The 25,814-nt window shown below is 48.4% G+C and overlaps 1 protein-coding gene, 1 long non-coding RNA gene and 1 other non-coding gene across 3 annotated transcripts in view; 1 reads left to right on the top strand and 2 right to left on the bottom strand.

The window, feature by feature from the left end:
• Positions 1–478: 478 nt before the first annotated feature.
• LOC141541647 (uncharacterized) lies at positions 479–5,746 on the top strand. Its single transcript, XR_012481858.1, has 3 exons — positions 479–1,722; positions 4,488–5,150; positions 5,493–5,746. It is a non-coding gene; the product is annotated as an uncharacterized LOC141541647 (long non-coding RNA).
• A 2,783-nt stretch (positions 5,747–8,529) lies between these two features.
• LOC141542115 (U1 spliceosomal RNA) lies at positions 8,530–8,693 on the bottom strand. The gene has a single exon (XR_012482115.1). It is a non-coding gene; the product is annotated as a U1 spliceosomal RNA (small nuclear RNA).
• A 6,039-nt stretch (positions 8,694–14,732) lies between these two features.
• The window catches only part of RAB3B (RAB3B, member RAS oncogene family), a 53,233-nt gene continuing 42,151 nt past the window's right edge, over positions 14,733–25,814 (bottom strand). The window contains exons 3-5 of the mRNA XM_074265942.1: positions 24,741–24,859; positions 22,640–22,764; positions 14,733–19,480 (exon numbers count right to left, since the gene is read on the bottom strand). Coding sequence (XP_074122043.1) covers positions 19,293–19,480; positions 22,640–22,764; positions 24,741–24,859 — 432 coding nt within the window. The 3' untranslated portion in view covers positions 14,733–19,292. The remainder of the gene's footprint in view (positions 19,481–22,639; positions 22,765–24,740; positions 24,860–25,814) is intronic.

The raw sequence follows: 25,814 nt of genomic DNA, 5'->3' as shown, positions 1-25,814 counted from the left end.
GAGTTTCATTTGTCCCAATGACATCCGGTTGAGGACATCCGGTTTGAAATGTCCAAAAGATAGCTGGTGAAGCAGGAATGAAGCCCAAGACTCTACATAGATCACTGGACCATTGGAATCAAGATAATAATCGAACCCATGGGAGCCAGGTGAGAAAAGAGAAGTCTTAGAGTAGTAAATTCCTAGTTAGAAGGTATAAAATGGATGGCAAATCCAGCAAAGGATACTAAAATGGAAGAGAACCAGAAAAGAAGATGTCACAAAACCTAGAGAGGAGAGAGTATCAATGTCTAGCACTGTGGAGAGCTCAAGAGGGATGAGTACTGAGAAAAAAGGTTAATCATTTGAAAGCAAATTTTCATTGAATAATGAGGTGAAAAGTTGGATTACAAAAATTTGAAAAGTCAGTGGGAGATAAAAAAAAGTAAAGGTTAGGGTTGTTTTTTAAGGAGTTTGATGGGGGAGGGAGGTAGGGAGGGATGTTTCTTAATAATAGTTTTTTCCATTACATGCAAAATTAGTTTTCAACAGTAATCTTTATAAGATTTTGAATTTCAAATTCATCTCCCTCTCTTCCTTTTCTCCCCTTCCCCAAGACAGCAAGCAATCTGATATGGGCCTTACATGTACAACCATATCAAATATATTTCCACATCAGTCATGTTATGAAAGAAGACTCAGAAAAAAAGGGAGAAAGCACAAGAAATAAAAAAAAAAAAAAAAGTGAAAATCGTATGCTTGGATCTACATTCAGACTCCTTAGTTCTTTCTCTGGATATGGATAACATTTTCCATCATGAGTATTGCTGAGAAGAGCTAAGTTGATCATAGTTTCTCATTATATAATGTTGCTGATATTGTGTAGAACATTCTCCTGATTCTGTTCACTTCACTCAGCATCAGTTCATGTAAGTTTTTCTAGGTTTTTCTGAAGTCAGCCTGCTCATCATTTCTTAATATAACAATAGCAGCATCCCCATTACATTCATATAGCATAATTTGTTCAATCATTTTCCAACTGATGGACATCCATTCGGTTTCCAGTTTCTGGCCACTACAAAGAGGGCTTTCAGAAACATTTTTGCACATGTGGGTCCCTTTCCCTCCTTTAAGATCTCTTTGGGATACAGACCCAGTAGTTGTTAAGGACCATGCCTGGGTGAAAGGGCAGGTCAATTCTCCGAGAGCCTTTGAAGCTATGGATTGTGACACTTGAGGGAGTTGTGGGGCAGCCTTTACTGACACAGTTGTTGCTTGTGGACTGGGAATGAAATAAATTGGAGGCAGAGGGAAGAGGAGAGATGTCAGACAACACAACAGCCTCTCAGTGGGGAGATCAGAGAACAGCAACTGCCTCTCAGTCTCCTTGAAGCACCATCATATAAGAAGAGATAACAATTACAGGTACTGGTATCTCGATTCTGGAAACCACAAGAGCAGCAGATAACATATGGCACCCAATGTGGGGCAAGAAGAAGCAGCAATGTTTGAGAGCTTTTCATGAGTAGGATCCTTCCAGAGTTCCTTCGGTAACCTATGGGGAAAGAGAGGATGAAGAGACCCAGTGCCGAGCCAGGAGACTGATGAGAGACTAAATATCAGAGAACAGCAACTGCCTCTGTGTCCTTGAATCACCTTGAATCAGCTGAAAAGGTCTACCAGAAGTAAAGCAAAGTTGAATATTGTGCTCCCAACAAGTAGTGACACTGCTGGATCAAAAGGGTATGTACAATTTGATAGCCCTTTGGGCATAGTTCCAAATTGCTCAAGGTATTTAATTTTGAAAAGAGAGATAAATAGCTGGAATAGTAGGGTCTAAGATTTTTTAAGGATGGGGAAAACTAGAGTGTGTTTGAAGACAGCAGCCCATCAGTGGCAGCCTCTCACTTCCCAAATCAAGGCTGGGTGACCAGCCTATCCTTCCATGCCTTTGCATATATATGCCTCAGGTGATCCTTTGGTTCCTCCTTTTCATCTCTTAAGTCTGCTTCTGGGGCTTGTTTTCACTTTTCAGTATTTGTATTCAAGAGTTAGGGACACAGTGAGATTTATTCATACAAATATTGAAGGTTTTCCAGTAGAGGAGACTCCATACTTCCCATACCTCATTTCAGAGCATTGATTTCCCCCAATCTTCCAACAAACCCAATGGCCTTTTCTATGTATTCAATCCCCTCTATATTTATATATCATTGGACACTGCTAGACCCTCTCCCCTCCCTTGGCTTCCACTATATGGCTCCACTTTTTTTGTGGTTCTCCCTCTAATTGTCTCCTCCACTCTCTTTGCAGGCTCCTCTCTTTGCCCCGTTTAGACCAGGAAGGCCATATTAATTTTGCGCACTTAATTTTAGAAAGGATCTTGGAGAACAAACAGTGGAAGATAACTAGGAGAGGAAGAGAATAGAGTGCATGTCATTTGAGGATCATTGGAAGAAATTGGAAAAGCCTGAAGGCAGCTAGAAGGCTGTCTCCAATTGGAGGATTGTCACAGAGAAAAGGGATGGCCACAATTCAGTGCTCATCCTTCTGGAGACACTTGTCATCTTCATAATACTCTCTTTGCTCTAGGTACTCATGCCCACTCTCTTCTGGCTTTCCTACTTACATGGCCACTGCTTTGCTGGATATTTATCTAGGTCATAGTTGCTAAACTTGGATGTCTCCATGACGCCATCTGTATGGTTATCTCACCGGCTCTGTCTCTATGGTAATGGTTCTCAGATCTGTCTAGCCCTAATCCTCTCTTCTGACCTCCAGTCTCTCATCCCCAACTGTCTCTAGGATATCCCACAGACATTTTAATTCAGAATGCCCAAAACAGCTCAGCTCATTTCTCCCAGAAAACACCTCTTCCTGGCTCTGCTGTTGCTGTCAAGACACCCTCCTCCCAGTCCCCCAGGATCACAATCCAGGTGTCCTCCTTGACTCCTTATTATCACCTCCTCTATCCAGGCTGTTGTCAAGCCTGGTCATTTTACTTTCAAAACATCTCTTGCTCTCTGATGCTGCCATCACTTGGTGGAAATCTTCGTCCCCTCAGATTCCAATAGCCTTCTTCTTGGTCTCCTTGCCTCTGACCTCTTCCCGCTGGAATCCATCTTCCCTCACCTGGATTTTTCAAAAGCATAAATGTGATTGCCCCTTCATAAACCACTGTAGATCCCTATTACCTCTAGAGTCAAAAACAAAAACCGCTAGTGGCGGTTGAAAATCAGACCACGGAGTTGCTGATAATTCAACAGAGCCATTTATTAAGAGAAATCCTGTTGCTTATATATCTTTAAAAAAACCATATGTTATTAGGAAAGGCATTGTTCTGTGACAGGAACCCTGGTTTCTGTATTCTATAACTCTCTGAAGCGTAGTGTTACTTTCTAGGGACTCAATCTTTTGTAAAGTTCACAATGCCCCAGTAATTGTGGCAGGACTTTGTTTTCTTATGATTTCAACCTGAATGCATCCTTGATTAATCTTAGGAGAGGAACATCCCAGTTACCAAAGTTTCTACCTTCCTAGGAGTTCTCTACACCTGTTCAGTGTTAAAAGTTCTTTGTAACCTTCCCTTCCCTCCCCCCATTATCTCTAGTATTCTGATAGCTCACTGACTACCACATACTCTGGATTCAAGAACCCCCAGCTCCAGACATTTTCTCTGACTGTCCCCCATGTCTAGAATGTTCTCCCTCCTCATCTCTGCCTTGGTTTCCCTGAATTCCTTCCATAGCCCCCACAGGAAGCTCTTTTCTGATCCCTTATGATCTAGTGCCTTTCCTATGTTAATTATCTCCATATTGTGTGTGCTTGTGTGTATGTGTGTGTTTGTCCATAGTTGTTTGCAGACTGGCTCCATATAGTGAGAGTGAATTTATTGCTTTAACATAAGTGATTCTAGCTTTATTAGGCCGCTGTTTTGTGATGAAGTCTTTTGATGTCTGTTTTTTACAACTTGTTTTTCAATATTATGAAAAGCAAGCATATGTGTTGTATAGGCTAGTCAACATGTGTGTTCATAAACAACTAGGAAACATATGGGGCCCCTAGATATGACAGCCTACCAATGGAAAACCGTGTTCCACAGCTTATTTCATATCACCAGCAAATTAATCGGGGAATGTATTAGATCTTTTGCCATCGGTGGGAATTTGGACTATTACTACGAGAAACACAGGGGCCTCTAGTTTGACTTTGGGTCATGGGAATGATAGCTCCTCTGTTCCCCCCAGGGGAGACCCGAGCATCTGCCACGTGGCTTGAGTGCTGGGCTGATGGATAGTCTGAGATCTGTTGACTTGCCCAGCAGCCACGTGGAAGGGGGCACACATGCTTTCTGGCTGATTGGAGAGTCTTATGGATAAAATTTAACAAAAGATAAACTGAGGCAATTTCTCAAGCAAGATGACATTTGTTAGCAAGGGCATGCTGCCTGCCAATAAAGGCATCCATGGTTTGCTTTCTTTTTTTTGAAATGAAGTCACTCTTTGCAGCTCGCCCCAACCATGGGGACCTCCGGGGACAGTTGGCCCAAGTGCCGCAAGCCTGGGACAAGCGCCAGCCGTGCACCGAGAAGCGCGAGAACGAGCTGGGCCGCCCGCCAACTCCAGGAAGGCCCCTGCACCCACCTGGGCGAGTCTGTGGGGGCAGCCTCATGTAGCGGGCGCTGAGACTGGATGTGGCCAACTCCTCCTGGGGCTCTGAGCGCCGGACCTGAGGAACGGGGATTCCCAACTACAAGCACTCTGGGAAAGGACTGCCCTGGGCTCAGTACTCCGAACCGCCGGGGTCCCACTGTGCCTGCACCAACCGGCTCCTGAGTGGGAAGAGAGGTTCTGGAAAGCCCCAGGGTGATTGGGGGTGCATGTGGCCTGACCCCCGATCCCTTGTCTCCACAGCCTTAGAGCATCAAGGCAGGGCCAGGCCGGGCCAGGCCAGCAGATGGCTACGGGCTCGAGGGCAGAGGGCCGGAGTCTACCCAGGAGAGATCAAAACCCAAAGGGCAAAGAAACCCTGACATTTACTAAATAACCCCCCCCACACACCTCCAGATTGGTTTAAAGGACAGAGAGGAAGAAACGAAGGCAGTGCCAGTGTTTGCAGCCGGCATCAGGCTCTGAGGCCCTCGGAAGCAGAGAGACCTTCAGGACCCCGAGGTGGGGACTGAAATAAGAGCCATCCAGAGACTGGGGAATGCAGGCTAACATTGTAAAGGGGAGGGGGAGGGGAATCTGTACATCTGTTCAAAGTAAATCTCTGTCAAAGCTAATGATGGGGCACTAGTGACTAGTTTAACAGTGGGAGGAACAGAATGGAAGCTCACGCTGAAAGCATCAGAGAAAAGGCCTCCAAATCCTTAAGAGATCTGCCTACAACTTGGGGAAAACAGACGGTCTTTGCTCTGAGAGAGTGAGGCAAGTGAGCTTCATTACAAATGTCTGAATAATGGATCAATCTTGGCCCGAATGAGCTTATTAGGTGGTTTCTCACTCCAACAGGAGGGAAAGAATCATGAAGAGGCCCAAGTATGGATGTCATCAGAGATGATTTGAAAAGACAATGTCCTGGACATGCACTGAGAGCAGGGGGCAGACAGAAGAGGCGCAGTCCAGTGTCCTGCCGGTATTCTGAAGATCTCCAGAAAACCAGGCCAGCTCCAGGAGAATGCAAATGAGAATAACACTAGAATGGGCCCCAATCTGCCCTATCAGAGGAGACACCCATTTCATTGAGACCAAGGAGTCTCTTTGGCTTCCCGAACAATGTCTGTCTGTCTGTCTGTCTCTCTGTCTCTCTCTTCTCTCCTTTCTCTCCCTCTGTCTCTGTCTCTCCTTCTCTCTCTCTCTCTCTCTCTCTCTCTCTCTCTCTCTCTCTCTCTCTCTCTCTCTCTCTCTCTCTCTCTCTGTCTGTCTCTCTTTATCTCTCTCTGTCTCTCTCTCTCTGTCTCCCTCCCCCTTGCTTCCCCCTCTTTCTCCCCTACTTGTCTGATCACTCCTCAGACTTCTGGTGGGTTTTCATCTATCTCCTGCTGTTTAACTCTAGGTGTCCCCTAACTCTCTAATCTGTGATCTCCCCTTTTCTCTCTTAGTGACTTCATTAGCTCTGGATTTAATTCAATGAATTAAGATGATGGTTCCCAGATCTATATAGCTCACCTAGAGTTGGCTCTCCCAAGCAGAGGCATGGCCAGTGGGCTGTTGGACAGCTATACCTCTTCTGCTGGACATCCCTTAGGCATCAACCTAACACAGGTCTTCTCATCATACCCCCACCTCCAAAGTGCTTACTCCAAATTTTCATCTTTCTCTTGAAGTTCAAAATCTCCCCAGACCACAGCTCTGGGGCTGGACTTCAGAGGCCCATCTAATCCATGAGGAAAGCCTGCTTACAGCTAAAATGTGAGGAAAGCCTGCTTACAGCTAAAATGTGCTGGCCCTACAGCACATTATTTATCAATTATGGATAGGCAAGTATTCTTGTAGATGATAAAAGTATTGGATCTGGAGTCAGGAAGCCCAGGTTCAAATCTGGCCTGGGATGCTTCTAGCCCTGGGCAAATCTCAACTGTAAAAAAAAAAAAAAAAAAAAAAAAAAAAAAAGGTGGGTGTGGGGGGAAGGCGTTACATGATTGATTCCCCCCAACATTGTTATCAAAGTAGATAATATCTGTAAATTGACTGATGTGTGCTAGTAATCAGGGAACCAAATGGAAAAGTTTGGCCTCTCCTACACCCCCTTGGGATTCGGCGTAAGGGAAGAGAGTTTTGGGGAACCCCTTCTGGAGGGACAGAGATTCTCTGTAAAGGAATTTACAGACCCCAAAACCTAGACTGATAAAAGAGGTTTATTATAGGCATTGGGAAGTCAGCCTTTACTATGCAAGAACAGAAAGGCTGAATTTCTCAGTGGAGGAGTTCTGGCAGAGAAGCAGAGTTTAGAGAAATGCCAATTGAGGGGCAAAAAGTCTCCTTAAGGAAATAGGTGAGGATAAAGAGAGGGTAACCCTGGAAGAGAATATTATTCCAGTGGGCAGAGGCCGCCTTGGCATAGCATGGTATGGCATGGTTAGAACCTAATGAGTTTTTAATTTACTCTTTTATAATAGGAGCTTTGGCTTACAAGCAAAGGAGGGTGGGGCTAGGCTAGTGGGTGGAGTTTCAAGTCGGCTCTTTCTATCTACAAGCTGGATTTCAGCTGGAGCTGGACTCTTAGAATTGATCTTCACTTGAAGGGGATTGGAATTCTTAGCAGGACTGACCCAACCCCCACCTAGATAACAGAATGAAGCTATTTACTTGCTTCCCTCGGGCGGGGTCCCTCACTGAGGAAGAGTTGAAGATTTTCTCCTTCAAGGAGTTTGAGTTTTGGGGTCCCTTCAAGTGTTAGTATGTAAAGAAGGTGATGGGATGGAGGAAACATGTCAACCATCTTCAACTTGCCATTCAGGAGCTTTAAAAAAGGAGGATGAAACCTTAGGCTGGCTGTCGCAGAAAGGCTGAGTTTGACATCCTGGGTTGGAAATAAAAGCATTTTTTCACAGGATGAATCCATCCTTTTAAGCCCGCCAACCCTAAGCCTTGATGTGGCCTCCCCTCCTGTGAATGGGCGGCTGAGCATCAAATTCTGAGCGTCTTCCTTTATAGAACTGTGGCAGAAACGATATTTTTGACTCACTCCAGTCGGTATCTGCTGCCCTGACGGTTAACTTCAGCAAACTCCAGTATGCTGGGGTGCTGTCTTCCCCCGCCCCGTGTACTGTCCCCAGAACCTCATTTAATTCCTCTCGTCTCCTTTTGTGTGTCTCCCCTCTTTATATTGTCAGCTCCTTGGGGGTTGGGGGTGCTTTTCTGTGAATTGCACCTCCCGTCTGGCACTTGGACAGATGGGGCTGGATAGGCAGCAACGCCGGTAGAAGGTCCCGGCCCCTGGCCCATGTATCCTCAGCTGTCAGCAAGGATACACAACCGCCCTCCACACAAAACCGTGCGGTTTTTCTCTTAAGACCTGCGGCCTCGGCAGCCAAGAGGAAGCTATCACCGACGAAGGCCTTGCCACGAAACTCATCCGTGGACAACGTTGTGCCCACGGGAATAACTCGGAAGTCTCCTCCCGGCATCTGATAGGCAGCTGGTTTCTTTCCGGGGTTCTTAGTGCGCCGCCCACAGTGAACGATAGGTCCCCTATCGTCACTTAAGGTTTCCATCGGACACTGCGGGGATTTATCCTTTTCTAATTCTAGGGCTGCTCACAAAACTCAGCAAACTCGACCCCGCAGCAGATCTAGTAAACATCCAACCAACTTGATAGAAGCTCAAAGCTCGACTTACGTACACTGCGACCCCTAGCTACTACACCGTGTAACTCGTTTCCACGCGCACGTGACTGAAACGACTACGCATTGCGATCTGTAACTACTACACAATTAGTAATTCTTCTGTGATGCAAGTACAAATGAGCACTTGCGTGTTCATAAGCTTAAAAGCAACACCGCGTTCACTAGAAAAGGAACAATAGTCTATTTTTCGAACAGAAAATCAGGGGAGAGCGCGAACGCAGTCCCCCACTACCACAAATTATGCAGTCGAGTTTCCCGCATTTGGGGAAATCGCAGGGGTCAGCCCATCCGGAGTGCAATGGATAAGCCTCGCCCTGGGGAAACCACCTTCGTGATCATGGAATCACCCCTGCCAGGTAAGTATGCTTTGTAGCCTTCGCTACCCGGACTGCCTAACTAGCAAAACACTGTACGCGTAGGGTGAGTTCTAGGCCCTCTTTTCCAAACACCCTAAAAACAATTTCAATAATGGGCGTTACTTTTGATTAGGCGACCAGGACCCCCGGGGGTCAAGTCTTTCTGTCTGTGTGTGTTTTTTCTTCCTCTAACTCAGACCGGCATTCCTGGCGCTCCTCATCTGCATGCTCCCACCCACAAGCCCCCGGATTGGCTCAGCACTTTTAACGTCCGGTTATCTAGGGCGGTGCTCGTGGGCGAGGAGTCGGAGTTTGGAGGGAAGAGAGCGCAGATGTTTTACGCACGCGCAGAAACTGGACCCTGTAACTTCCTTTCCTCCCGTGGCGTTTTGTCTCTTGCTACTCTCCAGATTACCTTGTGGTGTGTCTTGTATGTGCGCGTTCGTCTGCATGTGGTCACCCCCATCACTCTGCATCCTCAGCCGGGCGCGCTTAGCCCGGTGCCTTCCCACACTCCCCCAGCCTCGCCCTCCATTTTTAAAAGCGCGCTTCCCAAGATGCTCCTCCCGGACAGACTATTTATTTCCGCCGCATTTCCAGCGCTCCGCTCGGCGCCCAGGACGGAGTAAGCGCTAAATAAGTGCTGAGGGACTGACTGTTTTGACGGCTTGTCCCGCCAGGCTGCGCGGTCAGGCTCAGTCCCACAGACTTGAGAACAAGCGCTGGCTGCACCGTGCGTCGGGCACTGGGCCCCGAGTCAGAAATCCCCGAGTCCAAATCCACCCTAATCCGAGCCCTGGCCGTGTGACCCCGGGCAGTCACTGAACCCCAGCCTCAGGAAAAAAGAAATTAGCCCAAGGAGCCCACACTGGCCTGGGCACCCGGGGAGAAGGAGGAATGCTCTGTTTATGGTTGCAGGGGCTCCGGGGTGAAGGCGGCCACTTATCAGTAATAATCATTAACAGTCTCTGCCTTCACCCCGTCCTGGCCCATTCCCGCGCCAGGAGACCCTCAATCAGACGGTAAAGCGGCCGGAGTGCGCCGCCGGGCTCGAGGGGCCTCTCTCATCCAGCGCCGCTAATGCACACCGGGACGGCCGGCCGCGAAGGAGTCGCCAGCCAGGAACTGAACGTGGGTCCTCGGGCCGCCTTCGCTCGCACTGGAGGCCTTCGGATCCGCAGCTGCTTCCTGGGACGCTCCGCTGCTTTAGCGCTGCCCTGATCTCGTTTCACCCACTCTGTCACTTCCTAGAAAGGCCCAGACTGGCAGCTCCCTGAGGTCAAAGGCCTCCGTTATCCGTAGTCCGGCAGCGGAAGGCGCCCCCAGGCAGGACAGGGGCCCCGAATCTGGGATTCCTGCCTCTCTGAACAAAACAGGACAGAGCCCTCGGAACGGGTGTCGGCAAACGGCAGATTTCCCCCAGGGGAGGGTTCCCATTCACACACACAGGGGAGGAAGTGAGCCCGGCCTGGGATTCAGGAAAGACCTAAGGACACGGATACCCATATTTGGCTAGAACTAAGGAAGGGCAGTGAGGGCGAAAGCCCAGGCGCCCATTTAACTCAGTTCTGCTCATTCTTCTGGGGGAATTCCAAGTGGAATTGTGTCTAGGGCTGCCAGGAGACCCGGATTCATCCATTTTAGATCTGGAAGAAACCTTAGAAATCAACCAGCTGTAAATCGAATCCCTGGTTCGGAGAGGACGGCCCTGCTCCTGGATCTTCCAGTACATCTAAGCAGCCTCAAAGGCTCCCTTGTCTCTGAATACTCAGCACGTGCCCAGCACGTAGTAGGCACTTCATGTTGGTGGAATCCAACCTATTTCCATCCCTCTAATCCCAGCCGCCATCTCCTCCCCAGAAACCATATTCTGGCTCTCTAATTGGCTCAGTTCTCATAAGTACCTGCTGGTCAAACACCAAACTCTGGTTCGCTGCTGACCGCCCCCAGCCCCACTGCTGCCCATCCCGGGCCTTGGACTGACACTGCTGATCCACTCCCTCCCAACCCCCATGGGCGACTTTATCTCTCCTCTCCTCCTCCTCCCAGATCTGAGCAAGCCCAGGGGAGGTTTGGGTGACGATGCAGCTCAGGGCTCAGAGCCCCGCACGGTCTTGGGGACCAGGGCCGCGGTGAGAGCTTAGGGCCCTTAGAGAAGGCCCCAGAAGTGACCTTCAGAGCGCCCAAGGTCCCGACTCACACGGGCCTCGCACTCCACCGGAGAACGATTTACTACAGTTTACCATAGTGGGGATGATTACTTGCAGGATGGGGGCACAATCTTCGTTTCAGGTATAAGAAGGAAGCAGAACTCAGGCCCCTTAGGGATAAGGAGGGAGATCTCAGCGGGGCTGCCTCAAGGCTCCCGTCTTCTCCGCTTCTCCCTAACGCTGGTGCCTTTCCCCGCGATAATCCCCAACTCTCCCGTAGATGCTCGCTCTGTACGGGCTTGTTTGCATGTTATCCCCCACACCACCTCAGCCAGCGGTCCTCAACCTTTTTAAATGGGGCCAGTTCCCCGTCCGTCAGACTGTGGGAGGCCGGCTATAGTACAAACAAAAGCTCCCCCTCTGGCTGCGCCCATTTGGCATAACCCGGCGGTCGCAGAAGCGTCCGTGGCCCCCGACAGTAGTTTGGGAACCCCTGCTCTAGATTAGGAGGGCAGCAGGGACTGTGTTTTACCTTTCTTTGAATTCCCTGAGCTGACAGGAGAAGGCACTTAATACATATTTATGTACTGATTGAAGAGTTTCCCATCTTTGGGCAGAGGCCAAAGCACCACTTGCCAAGGATGTTGAGGACGACGTCCCCTTCAGGCACTAATGGAACGGTCATCTCCAGAGTCCACAAAGTCTCTTTCCAGCCTCCCTCCCCCATGCTTCCCTGCTTATGTTGTCCTGGCACTTGGACGCCTGGTCGGCCATTGTGATTTGAACCCCCTTTTCTAGCTCCGTCTGCCACGCTGGGTTCCATCATCTCCCTTATTTTTCCTGGATCCCAGCTACCCAAACACAAGGTCTCCTTTCTAAGGGGCTCATTGGCCGTGGTCGCCCCCTGTGCCCTGGGTCCCCTCTCATATTAACCCCACCAGTCCCGGAGATCTGAGAGGTGAGATTACAAACAGAGCTAACCCCCCAAACCGACCCTTGAGCATTCCCCTTGGCCTTCAAGGGCGGCCATCAGGGGAGAGCAGAAAGAGCTCGCGTTTGGAGTCAGGGGAACATGGCTCAAATTCTGGCCCTGGGACTCTCTGTGTGACTGTGGGCAGGTCACCTCAACTCTGTGGGAACTTTCCAGCAGGATGCTGGGACAGTTCATTTCTAGGGTCCCCTTCAGCTCGCAGTCTGAGGACTTCTCTGGGTTGCTGATGCCTTAGAGCTACAATCTAATAAAGCACAAGCCTTGGTGTCTGCCATACACGGTCTGATCCATTCCACAGCCTGGAAAGGGCTGACTTTGGGGCCGAGGGAGCTAATTGCCCAAAGCATCTTCCCTAATGTCTCTCACCTGATCATCTGAGTGTAAGGGACTCTAGGAGGGCCGTCTCCAGTGGTCCTGCTTCCTATCGGGCCCCTGGCCCCCAAGGGCTCTGGAGGGGAAAGTGAGGCCGGTGACCTCAACCAGCCTCCCTCACTTCAATCCAATTCACTTGCATGTCATGGCTCCTCCTCCCTGATGTCATGGCTCTCTTCCAGAAAGAACAAGCTTGGATGTTGGAAGGGACCCTTAATTCCCCCCCCCCCAGCATGCCAGCTTTCTTGCAGACAAGGATTGTCTGCACACACAGTAGGTGCTTGGATTACTCTGCAAATGACACTTGGACAGCCTTGGATGACGATACAGAATATGCCCAATTCACGTGTACAAATACTTTGCCTCTTTTGTTTTCAGTGTCTGCCCTCTGACCTCTGGCTAGAAATGAGATAGGACCCAGAGCATAAACAGGGCTACGTGAGCTCTCCAGTCCAACCCCGATCTTACAGAAAGGACAAAGGAAGTCTGATTCATTATGATGTCACATAATTAGGTTGACCTGAGAATCCAACCCAACTTGAGTCTCGAAGTCCAGGGTCCCTTCCACTAAGTGGGGGAGGGGACTGGGGATCTCAGAGGGAAGGGAAGGGGTAGCTTGGGTACCTTCCATCAGATATCTCCGGCTTGTTTGGGGGAACTTCACACTTCTCAAATTTCACAGGGCCCACCATAAAATTATAGATGATAGTTCTAGATTTGGAAAAGGCCTCACCTATCGTTTATAAATAGGCAAGTGAGGGACGGGAGATTACAAAGCAGTAAATGGAAGAGCAGGGATGCAAACTCGGCTCCATCTAGCCCAAACCCCTCATTTTACAGATGAACAAACTGAGGCCTGCAGAGGTTAAGTGCCCTGTCCAAATTATGAAAGTAGCAGAACCAATTCCTAGCCCTCAAGGATGACCAACCCAGTGTCTTTCACACATCACAGGTCCCCGTGCCATTTCTTCTTCCTGTCCCCCCCAGCCCTCAGACCCTGTTAAGGTGCTGGGCCCTACAAGGGAGCCTGATTATTTGAGAGCTTTCTGCAGACCCAGAAAACTGGAAGTAAAAAGACCCAGGAAGAGGGGGACAAGCTGGCGAAGGAGGCTCTCAGAGCCCAGCTGTGACTGTTTCTCATCAACCAGAAAAGAAAGGAAGGTTTCCTGATGAAAAGAGGCAGGCCGGAACCTTGTTTGCTATTGATGGGTCTTATAAACACGCGCCTTCTTTGATAACGTTGCTATTTGCAAAGCACAGCTGACAAAACCTTTCTCAGCTGCTTGCAGAACCTTGTGGTGCTGACGTCAGGCAGAACCGGGAAGGGCAGGGGGGCCGGGGGACAGAGGCGGAGGCACCTGCTTGTGCTTGTGAAGATGCTCCAGGCAGGCGTTGCCCTTCCAACGTGAAGGAAGCCCCAGTGATGGACTTGGGGAGAGCTGCTGCTCTGGGAGGGACAGACTGACGGAAGGAAACCAGGGCCTACAGAAAGACCGTACCTTATTCAAGCTCAGAGAGAGTCCATAGCAGAGTCAGAATTTGAACCCAGCTCTTCTTCAGTTGTTTTTCTTGACCCCATTTGGGGTTTTCTTGGTAAAAATATTGAAGCAGTTTGCTATTTCCTTCTCCAGCTCATTTTATAGCAGAGGAAACTGAGGCAGACAGGGACAAATGACTAATCGAGGGTCATACAGTTAATAAGGGTCTGAGATGAGATTTGAATTCAGGAAGATAATTCTCTTCTCAGAGACTTGAACTGATGCTGAGTAAATGAGCAGAACCAAGAGAACATAACACAGCAACAAGATTATGGTTAAGTGACGGACGTGGCTCTCTCCAACAATGAGATGCTTCAAGCCAGTTCTAATGATCTTTTCATAAAGAGAGCCATCTACACAGAGGACTGTGGGAACTGACCCTTTTTCTCTTTTAGTTTGATTGCTTTTTTTCTCTTTTCTCCCTTTTTGATTTGATTTTTTGTGGGCAGCATGATAATTGTAGAAATATATATATAGAAGAATTGTACATATTTAATCAATATTGGATTACTTACCATCTAAGGGAGGGGGGAGGGGCAAAGGGATGGAGAAAAAAAATTTGGAACACAAGGTTTTGCAAGGGTGAGTGTTGAAAACTAGCTGTGCATGTATTTTGAGAACAAAAAAGCTGTTAAAAAAGTTAAAATTCTTCTCAAGATTGTCCAGGAGAGGTAGAGTGCAGGAGAAAGCCACAAGGATCTAGGTGGTCCCCAAACCCTTCTGGTAGACAAACTGGGTGACATTTGGGTGTTCTAAGGTTCCCTCCCAGACCCTCCCAGCTCTGACATCCCCTGTTCTAAGGTTCCTTTCAGCCCTGACAATCTCTGCTCTAAATTTCTCCCAAGTTTCACATTCTTGTTGAACATTCTAGGTTGGTCTATTTCCAGTATTTTCTGGGTCCTCCCCATTGCCCGTTCCTGACCATTCAGCCCTTCCCCCCCCCCACCTCCCTCCCCTAAGGCTAACAGCAGCCACAGAGTGACATCCAACAATAAATCAGGAAGTGGTTTATATTTACACACACGAAGATACACTGACAGCACAAGAACCCAATACTGTATTGCACATTTGGCCGCTGGCTGCTCCTTTTGAGGGCAGGACGTGGCTCTGGGACGAGGGACAGGGAGCCGGAAGGATGCTAGCTGCAGGAGGATGAATGAGCGGAGGTCACGGAGACAGAATGATGCTGGCAAATGCAAGCCAAGGACCAGGGGGTGGAGAGGGGAATCTTCCCAAGAAATCTAGGGTGGATACAATGCTCACCTGTGTCTTCTCATTCCCCCCGGGTGAAGGTTCCCCCCAAAGGACCCATTGGCAGAGTTCAGTTGGATGTCCCCTCCAGTTTGTTTCCCCCCCCCCTCAGGCTGGGGTTAAGTGACTTGCCCAGGGTCACACAGCTAGGAAGTGTTAAATGTCTGAGGTCAGATTTGAACTCGGGTCCTCCTGATTTCATGGCTAGTGTTCTATCCACTGCGCCCCCTAGCTGCCTCCAATTGTTTATTTGAGAGAACCAAAGACTGCTGAATACCAAGCATGAACCCCAAGGAGACCAGAGAAAACTCCAAGATTCAGGGCTATTGCATTCGTGGGTCCTAGGCATAAGGGTACGCACTGCACAGGGAAGGTGTCAGCGGGGGGCAAAGGACTTGGAATCAGGATAGCTGGGGTCTATTTTACATAAGCCATCCCTTCTATGCCTTCCAGCCTCAGTCTTCTCTCTGTGAAATGAGGAAGATAATCCCTGACTACAGAGGATTGTGGGGAAAGATCAAATGAAATTAGGGAGGAAGTCATAAGATCATAGCTCCAGAACTGGGAAAGACTTCCGAGGCCATCTTGTCCAACATCCTCATTTTGTACACAAGGAACCCAGAGGGGCTTTTACTTGCTCAAGGCCACACAGCTAGTGGGAGAATCTGGATTTGAACTCAGCACCCATAACTCCTGTTTTGGTCCTCTTCCCACTAAGATGAACTATTTCTGGGAGGAATCCTAGAGATCCTCTAGTTTCCATGTTCTTAAACTGTGGGTTGTGACATGGAGTCTCATAAATGAATGTGGGGGGCACAAAATGATGATTAATGTGTCCCTATTTTATATACTTATATACCCAAGATCCCAAAATTTTTTCAGGCAAAAAGGGGCAGTGAGTGAAAAGTTAAGGAGTCCTGTTCTAATGCAGGGATTTTTTTTGGGGGGGAAGGAGGCATTTGTTTTAACTGCAATGTTCTGGATCCCTTTGGTAGCCAGTTTGGCAAATCGTGTTTTTAAATGAAGGAAATGCTCAGTTTCAGTTAGGGGCTTTCAGCCCTGAGATATCGCCAGGTATAATGATAATTCAGGGAAAGCCAGGAGTACATACACTCTGTGATTAGTAAGCTCTTCTAGCCATACATCCCTCCAAACAGTTGAGGACTGTTTGTAAATGGCAAAAGGAACTGAACTGACTTTCTATCAGGTGCTGCTGCCAGTTAAAACAATTGGACCAGAAGTCCGAGAACCCATTCTCAAATCCTGGCTTTTGTCATGTGACTTGGGATCAGTCATTTCAACACCTCCCAGAAATCAGTTCCCTTATCTCCATCCTTATCTGCCTGATGATAAGTGTTCTCTCTTTATCTTGTGTTTACTTATCTTGGGCCCCGGTTGTCTCCCCAAACTCCTTTTATATCTTTGTGCCTAGCACAGTGCCTGGTATGTAGTAGGTGCTTAATGTTTGCTGATTTTGAAATGTATTGAATCAGTCCCTCTGAATCTTATCTGTAACACGAAAGACTTGGACTACATAATGCCTAAGGTCCCCATCGGATCTAAATCGTCCTGGTGTTGTGTTGCGCAGGAGGGAAATTAGAGACTCAGACAAACCAAGGGTTTAGGCCATGTTAGCAATAAGGTCCGTGGTCCATTCAGGTCCCAGTCCACATGGCTGCCCTTCCTCAACTCCTCTCTTCCCTCACACCCCTGCCTCTGGCTTTTTACTGAGCATCCCAGTTACTCCGGGCAGGACCACGGACAGCTCCAGAGTAAAGTCCTCTCAACATGAGGGTTTGGGGTCTCTTGTTGTTTCCCCACTTCCTCACCCAAGTTCTTGCTGAAATAAGGCTCCTGTAGTGACAGGGCTGATGGCTTAGCTCAGTCTCAGATGACCTATGGCTGCCTTCCTGTTTCTCACCCAGTTCACTCCATCTCCCACCTCCATGAGTTGGAATAGGCTGGATTGCACTCTCACCCACACCTTCTAGAATTGCTGGTTAACTTCAAAGCTCAGCTCCAGCACCATCTTAATAAAACCTTTCCTGAGCGCCTTGACTTCAAGAGCCTCCCCTAATTACCTTGTGCATTTCATCAAAGCACAGTGTGTACACCTATATAGAGACATCTTCTCTGACCAGATCACAAACTTCACAAGGGCAGGGACCATTTTGCACTCCTAGGCACATAGTAGGCACTTAATAAATGATGGTTTGGCCGACCCTGGAGTCATAGATTGTCTATGATGGGATGAGTTTGGAAGGAAGGGCCTTGGTGCATTCATGTCCAAGATGGAAAGGGAAATCATCCAACTCAATTCCACTGTTCCATGAAGGAGAGACTAAAGCCCAGTGAGGAAGGAAGTGTCCAGAGACCACAGAGCAAGTCAGTGGCTGAGCTGACACTCCTAACTCTGGTGGTCTCCCTCCCCACCCCATGCTTTCTTCACCATTCAATGAGCCTCTCAAAGGACTATCCATTAGGTGGGTGATAGTAATCATTTCCAAGACACTACTTCCTTCACCAAAAGAAGCCTTTCTCTAGTTTCATATTTGTTCTCTGCTTTTTCCAGCCCTTTCTTGGCTTGATTAAAAAAAAATTTGGAATGAATCCTCACCCAACACCCAAATGAACTTGCCTCATGGGGATATAGTATATATTGTGGGTTAATTCTTTTTAGTCACACACTTCAACCTAACCCACTTTTTTGCCACTTGGAGACAGAACTCATGGTACAAACGCCCCTAAATTATGAGACACCAGGTAAGGAGGAAAAGCCTGCTTTCCTGGGCAAACTATTGGTATGCCATCTATTAATGTAGGGAGCTCACCATTCACTACTGGCATTCTGAATGGTCACTTGGGTAATATCACTTGGGGAGAAGGGGTTTTTGTTTCGATACCAACTAAGTTAAAATTAAGTTAAAATAAATCTTAGAATTGTTTGATCTTGATAAGTCTTCCAAGTCCTATTAAGATCAAGATCAAGCAATTCTAGGATTTATTTTAACTTAATTGCCCACTTTTCCAGGAGCATGAATGCTCTATTGTCTCCTTGTGCGTCTTAGAACAGACACATTGGGACTGCTTTTCCAGGCTCAGACCTGTTGGAGAAGGGATCAGCTACTTACTGGTAATTGAATTTTGAATGGAGGTGAATCGGTTCCAGGCAGAAGGAAAAAATGAAAAATCAGCACCCAAGAAACACTTCCTTTCTCACTTTTTTCATAATGGAACCTTGAAGATGAGTCAGAAAAATCGTTAAACCATCATCAAGAATAAACTGCCTCTGATCCAGCCTGGGCTCCTTTCATCCATATTAGGACCACAGTAGTTCTTAGAGGTCATCTAGTGCTGTCTCTCATTTGGAGAAAGCTGAGCCCACCCAGAGGAAAGGGTTTGCTCAAGATTAGTGATCCAGGAAATAGGAAAGTGGGGATTTCAATTTAGGATTGGGATCTGACCTCAAATCCAGTCTTTTTTTTTTTTAACTGTCTCTTTTAAAAGAGCCATTTCTTTCCCAGTTCTACCCTTACTGGGCCTTTGTTTCTTCCTCTGTGAAAAGGAACAGGTTGGACTTGATAACTGTTGGAGGTCCCTTCCAATATGAAGTCTCTGATCCTGTATTTCGAGGATCCCCAGAGATCAGTGCTCTCCCTATTGCCCTCGAGTCCCAGCAGGACTCTGGGACAGGGTTAGGGTTTTCAGGACAACTAAGAAAGAAACTCACTAAGGAATAAGATGGGAAAGTTAATTTTGTCCATGTCCCTCTCCAGCTAACCTTGCATTGGCCATGTGGACGGCCCTCATCGGAGATAATCAACCGTAAAGGATGTCACATAGGGCAAACCTTGAGGTGAAGCCTTTTGTAAAATGGGATTATTTTTTTCTAAATGAACAATCTCACTCCACTAGGATGTGGTACAGTGCTGTGGAGAGCACCGCAGTGAGACTATTCATTTGATTTGGATTCAGAAGAAGTGGGTTCAAATCTTGGCCATGCTATTTCTTAGCCAGGTGATTTGGGGTTCTGCCTTTTGTGAAATAGGAGGGAGGGGGCCAATGTCCTTTCCAGCTCAAGGGCATTGTAAAGCAGGGTCCACTTACAAATGGTTGAGAACATATTTTCCAGGACCCAGAATACAAATGACAGAATCTACCAGAACCGGTTATAGAAGAGAGATACTGAGGTCCGCATGAGAACTGTTGAGTCAACAAAGGGTGGGAAGAGTTTCAAGGGAAAGGGAAAGGTATGGGGGCTTAGGAAGAGTTTCCAGAGAGCAGGGAGAGTGTGGCCTTCCGGGTCTAGCAGGAGCAGTTGGGCTGCAGGAGTGGTGGGGCATCCGTGAGGCGAGTGTTCTTGGCCCCACTGGCCAGAGCAGCGTCGCTGTCCAAGGTCTCGGACATTTTGTCGCAGATCACATCCACCAGTCTCTCAAAGACCTGTCTGACACAAATGTTCTCCTTGGCACTGGCTTCAAAGAAGTCAAACCCTGGGGAGAGCAAGACAGGACAGATGATAAATCCTGAGTCCAGTAGGAGCCGCTTGGGAGCCTGGAACCTCAGCTCGGACATTCTCGGGCTTTGTGGCCCTGATTAAATACTCTTCAGTCTCATTTTCTTCTTCATGAAATGGTGACAAGAACATTCACATCCCCTCTTCCCGAGGGTCTTTGTAAAGGAAAGCCCTAAGAGTGGGATCTTATATGAGAGCGGCCTAACCTTGGAGGAGATAGAAGCTGTCATCCGTTCAACTGTGACCTGAAGCAGGAACCCCCCAAAGACTGGGGATGAGGAGAAGGAGAGAGGAAAAAGAGAGACAGGAATAGAAAGAGAAAGAGAGAGACTGAGACAGAGACAGAGACAAAAGGAGAGAGAGAAACACAGAGACATGGAGAGAAACAGAGAAAGGAGAGAGAAATAGGAATAGGAAGAGACAGAGAGAGACTGAGACAGAGAGAAACAGAGAGACAGAAGAAATAGAGATAGAAAAAGTCAGAGACACACAGATATATATATATATATAGAAAGAAAAAGAGACACACATGGAGAGAAATAGAGAGAGAGAGATAAAGCACCAGCCCTGTAGTCAGAAGGACCTGAGTTCAAATCCAATATCAGATCCTTACTAGTTGTGGGACCCTGGGCAAGTCACTTAACCCCAAATATCTTAAAAAAAAAAAAAAAAAGAGAACAACAACAGGGGTGGGAAATGAAGAAAGGGAGAAGGAGATGAAAGAGGGAGAGGAGAGAGAACAGGCTTAGCAAAGACCCAGAGGCAGGAGATGTAGTAATTTGTGTAAAGAATGGAGAGAAGGCCATTTTGGCTAGACAAAAGAGCTATGGGACCCTCAGGATAATAACTGGCTGTGGATCTCATTGGTTCAAACTCAGAGGAAATGAGCCTGCCCAGCCCTCCCTCCCAACTCTCCATTATTAACAGGTATCTTTGCTATTGCTTTAAACCCAACACAGAACCTTTCCTGCTTTTAGTCCCTTTGCCACATTGACAAAGGTCACAGCAATGGAATAACAACTGACCTTGATCAAAGCTCTAAGGTTTGCTAAAGCCCCCCCATGTCCAATTTGGGCCCCACGAGCACCCACTAGGCCACTGTTATGCGAGCCCATCCCAGCTACTCTCTGAAGCTCCTTGTGGTGTCTCTTTGGTGCTTCACAGTCAGACTTCACAATAGAAGTGGAGGCTATTATTGTCATCCCCCTTTTACAGATGAGGAAATAAAGGCTCCAAGACGTTGAACACTTACCTAGAGTCACACAGGCTCACTGCCAAGTGTCTGAGGTCACACTGGAAGCCAGGTCTGTCTGAGTCAAGGCCCTATCCACTATCACACAGCCCCCCCCTCCATCTTTCTCACACAGATGGCTGGTAATGGAGAGCCTCATATTACAATAATCATAATTTGCAAATCCCAAAGAGTTTTATTTTTATTATATATTTTTTATCATCAAATAAGATCATATTTTAAGTGCCTGTTGTGTAGTAGGTGCTTACAAAATGCTCATTCCTTCCCTTCCCTGAATTTATATTTAATGTTTAATTACTATTATTAATCTCCTTAGAAAATTCAAAACAGAAGAATAAAAGGAGTGCAACTTGTCCAGGGGCCGATTCTACTGGGACTCCTTTGAAATAAATGAGAAGATAATAGTAATAATCATAACAGCAATAATAGCATTGACCCAGCACTTTAGAGTTTGCAAAGCGTTTCCAAATACCCGCTCTGGTGGGATTCTGGAAGCCAGCCCCAGCATGCAGGCGTCCTCGGCGTCCTGTTCTAGAGATGAGGACACAGAGAAAGCTACAATTGTTTAGGACTGATTGTTGCTAATAAGTTAGGAGACTGACAAGGGCCAACAAAAACTTCCTGGGAGGGACCTGAGAGGGGCTTGGAAGGAAGGAACAAATTTGGAAGAGGAAAACAGCAAAGGAATATGGGGGACAAAAGGGCCTCTTGGGATGATGTGCTAGATATTGCTAGAAAGATCTGGCCGGAGTTAATGAAGCGCAGGGCCGCTTCTCGGATCAGTCCTGTGCCAACGTTCTCCCCTCTCTGTGGCGGCTGATGCCGGCTGCTGGGCACTCCTCTGCCTCCCAGAACCTTCCTTAAGGGAAACCTTCAGCCACTGAAGCATGAAGACAGTGAACCAAGTAGTGTGACTGTCTGCGGGCAGGTGGAAAAGGCCCAGCCCCACATAGGGGGCTGCTGCCCGGAAGTTCAGTCGCACGGCCCTCGCCGCGAGATCCCGTCACCGGAGGCCACCGGTCTGTGACAAGTGGTAGAGGGGCCCGAGGCTCCGGGCAGCTTACGTTCCCTGAGCTCTGAAACCCTTTCAAATAATCACGGAATCTGAAACTCAGCAAAGAGACCCACAAGTAACTCTCCAGCCTTTTCTGAGAGAAGGGGGGGGTTCTCTCACTCCAGTTGGGAATTTCAAGTCTCTCACAGCCTCCAGTCGGTCTCGCTGAGATTAGTGCGCATTACTCCTCTCTATGAACTCTCTGGTCTGGGTAAAATGGCCTTCTTCCAATTCCTCACATAGATTAATTCATCTCCTGTCTCCTGGTCTTTGCTAACTCTATGCCTGGAATGCCCGCTTCTTTTGTGCCCATCTTCCAGAACCCTAGCCTCCTCAATGCTCTAAAATCTGTGATCCCTCCTCCTTGCACCCCCTCCTCCTCACCCTCTCCTCCATCCTCCTCGCCCCTGCTTCCCTCCTCCTGGCCCCCGCCTCCCTCCTCCTGGCCCCTGCCTCCCTCCTCCTCGCACCCCCTCCTCCTCACCCTCTCCTCCCTCCTCCTGGCCCCTGCTTCCCTCCTCCTCCTCACACCCCCTCCTCCTCACCCTCTCCTCCCTCCTCCTTGCTCCTGCCTCCCTCCTCCTGGCCCCTGCTTCCCTCCTCCTCCTCACACCCCCTCCTCCTCCTCCTCTCCTCCCTCCTCCTCGCCCTCGCCTCCTCTGCCTGAGTGGACTCTGGCCCCCACCCTGGAGACGGTTGGGCAGCCTAAAGGCCTGCTGGGTGGCAGGGACGCCCCCTCAGGGCTGGGCAAGCTTCCTCCCCAGGTTTCCTTCCCCTTCCACAGGGCCGACACATGCTAGTCACAGCCGTCTGCGCACATACACACTTACCAAGCTGCTCGGCGAGGAGCTTCCCCTTCTCAGTGGGCACGACCCTTTCATCCTCCATGTCGCACTTGTTCCCCACCAGGATGACCTGGGCGTTGTCCCAGGAGTAGGTCTTGATCTGGGTGGCCCTGGTGGAAAGGGAGACAGAGGTGGGGGTCAGAGAGAGCACTAGGACCTGGATGCCAAAGAGCCAGGACAGGAAGGGTCATCTCCCCAAATCCTGGCTCAACACTTACTGGCCATGTTACCATGGATACATATTCTAACCTCTCTGGGTCTCAGTCTTCTCCTCTGTAAAATAGGGATAGAAACTTCTGAAGCTCCCCACTGCACAGAGCTCTGGGGAGGAAGCCCTGTAGAAAAGGAGCTGGAGTTTTCCCTGACAGAGGGACATTCTGGTCTCCTTTTGCAGCAGGAAGGGGGGGGGGAGAGACAGTCCTGCAGTAGCATCCCCACCCTGAAGTCTGTGAAGACATTTGAGTTGAGCATGGAAGGAAAGGGAGACGCTGAGAGGGGGTGGTGGTTCTAACCCTAGAATAGGAGTTTTAAGTCTAACCATACCCTAAATAACAGGAAGCTCCCTCAAATCTTGCCCGTAACTCTCACTCTGCTACACGCAGGGTGTCCTCCCGGGGATGTACATCCATTATGTTGGCAAATGGCAGTGAACAGATGTTGTGAGGTTTGAGCCGGGACCAAGAGCTCCAGAGATGAGATTCTGGGCAGGAGAGGCCAGAAGTGGGGCCTGGATGGCATGGGAAGTATGAGGGCCAGGGCCAGGGTCTCTAATGCCCCAGCAGGTTGCTGGCACTGGAGGTTCTGATGATCACCTGGGCCAGCTTCCCCCTTAATCAAGAAATGATGTTTATAAAGTGCTTACTTAGTACAATGCCTGGCACTGAGAAGATACTATATAGGTGGTGGTGATGGTGGTGGTGATGGTGGAAGAAGGAGGAGGAGAAGGAGGAGAGGGGGAAGAGGGAAGAGATGGAGGAAAAAGAAGAGGAGGAGGAGAAGGAAGAGGAGAAAGAAGAGGAAGAGGAGGAAAGGGAGAAGAGGGATGAGGGAGAGGAGGAGGAAGAGGAAAAAGAAGGAAAGAAGGAAGGAAGGAAGGAAGGAAGGAAGGAAGGAAGGAAGGAAGGAAGGAAGGAAGGAAGGAAGGAAGGAAGGAAGGAAGGAAGGAAGGAAGTTAGTAATAATAGTGGTCACAGTCATAGTAGTCTGTGGGGCTCATATATTTCCTGGTTCCAGACTAACAGATTCAGGCGCCCCTATCACTTTGATCTCTTTGGGCCTGAGAAGCGAGTGCTCTCCTGGGATCTACCTGGAAGCTCTCAGGGCCTGGGATGCTAGATCTGGAACCCTACAAGTTCCCCAGAGGGCCCATTTGATGGAAGGATCCTGGGGCACCATCTCTATAATGCTGTGAGCTTACAAAACCCTTTCCCCATAACAGTTCTATGGGGAAGACAGAGGCAGCTGTGGTCAGAGCACTAAGGGTGGGATTGGGAAGCCCTGAGTTCAAATCCAGCCTCAGATACTCCCAGTCGGTAAGTTATTGCCTCTGCCTGCCCTGGATAACAATAGCACTTCCGTCCCAGGGGTATTGTGGGGATTAAATGATATATTTGTAAGTGCTTACTTAGCCCAGGCACTGAGGAGATGCCATATCCATGGGCTGGTGATGTAGCAGTCGCAGCAATGCTGGCAGTGATACAGCGCACTACCCTTATCTCACAGAGGGAAAAGCCCAGACTAGACCGTGAGCTTCTGGAGGACAGGGACCTTTTCATTTTGTCTTTGTCCCCTCAGCTTCTGGCAAAGAACCTCGTCCTTAAAAGTCTGGATTAGATTGTTTCAGGCCCCAGAAAAGAGAAATGGCTTTGCCCGAGGATACAAGGATGTTAGGGAAAAGCAAAGGAGGACTTAGGGCGTCCGACCCTGGCCCGGCTCCTGCCATTCCTCTCTGCTAGCTGTCATGCCCAGGAAGGAGGAAGCAGTCCATTTTTAAGTCTGTGCGGGCTGGTGTACAGCTTAACTAACTGGGCGAACTCTGCTTCTCCCTCCCTAGAATCCACGGCGTCGGGCCTGGGGGTGTCCCTACCAGTCCTGGACGGCGTTGAAGGATTCTTCATTGGCGATGTCATACATGAGAATGAAGCCCATCGCACCTCGGTAATAGGCAGTGGTGATAGTCCGGTATCTTTCCTGCCCAGCTGTGTCCTAGAACGAGAAAAAGCTGTCAAGTTTTGGGCTCCAGGGAGTCCTCCGGGGTTGTCTAAGACACTGTAACCCATTAATATATATCCATTAATTTGTGATGCATCCATTTGTCAATGTGTTCACTCACCCTCCATGCATGCACCCATATATTCATGCATCTGGGCAAGCTCCCACATATGCATCCAACGACCCGTGCATCCATCTCTGTATCCATTCCCTTATCCAGCTCCCCACACATTCGGGCAAGCATCTATCTGTTCATGTGTCCATCTCTTCATTCCCACAAAAAGCACAGTGAGGAGGCCCGGGTGGCCTAGAGTCAGAAAGATCCAAATTCAAAGCTGGTCTCGGACTCTTACTAGCTGCGTGACTCTGGGCAAATCACTCAACTTCTGCTGCTACGGTCTCCTCAACTTTAAGATGGAGATTATAAGAGCATCTGCCTCCTTAAGTTGTTGTTTGGGTCAAATGAGATGTTTGTAAAGTACAAACTCCTGGCACACAGTAGGTACTTAATAAATGCCTCTTTCCTTCCTACCTACCATCTATCCATTTATTCATGCATCAGTCTTGAGATTCATCCATTCATTTATTCATCCATTCAGCCATTATATTTATTCCCACAAACACAGTATAGTGGACACCATCACAGGGTAAATGCATCAGACAAGTCCAATTCCCCTATGGAAGCAGCTCTCATTTCCATTTTACAAGAACATTTTCTTTACTATGATGAGGCAGGGAAGTTAAAGAATTACTACCCCAACCATCGTTCCATCCATTCTGCAGATCCCCTTCTCCTCTCACCTGCAAAAGTACCTTTTAATTAGACAGCCTGAGCCCTGATCTCCCTGATCTCCCTGAGCCACCGGAATCTTTTCTGAAAGGTTTCCTAGCAGTCTGGACCTTGCTCCTAATAAACAAGCTAATTGAATGACTAAGAATCATGGGAGTT

Source organism: Sminthopsis crassicaudata, chromosome 4, assembly GCF_048593235.1.
Source record: "Sminthopsis crassicaudata isolate SCR6 chromosome 4, ASM4859323v1, whole genome shotgun sequence".
NCBI classification, from domain to species: Eukaryota; Metazoa; Chordata; class Mammalia; order Dasyuromorphia; family Dasyuridae; genus Sminthopsis; species Sminthopsis crassicaudata.
This window is presented reverse-complemented; position numbering and strand designations above follow the sequence as displayed.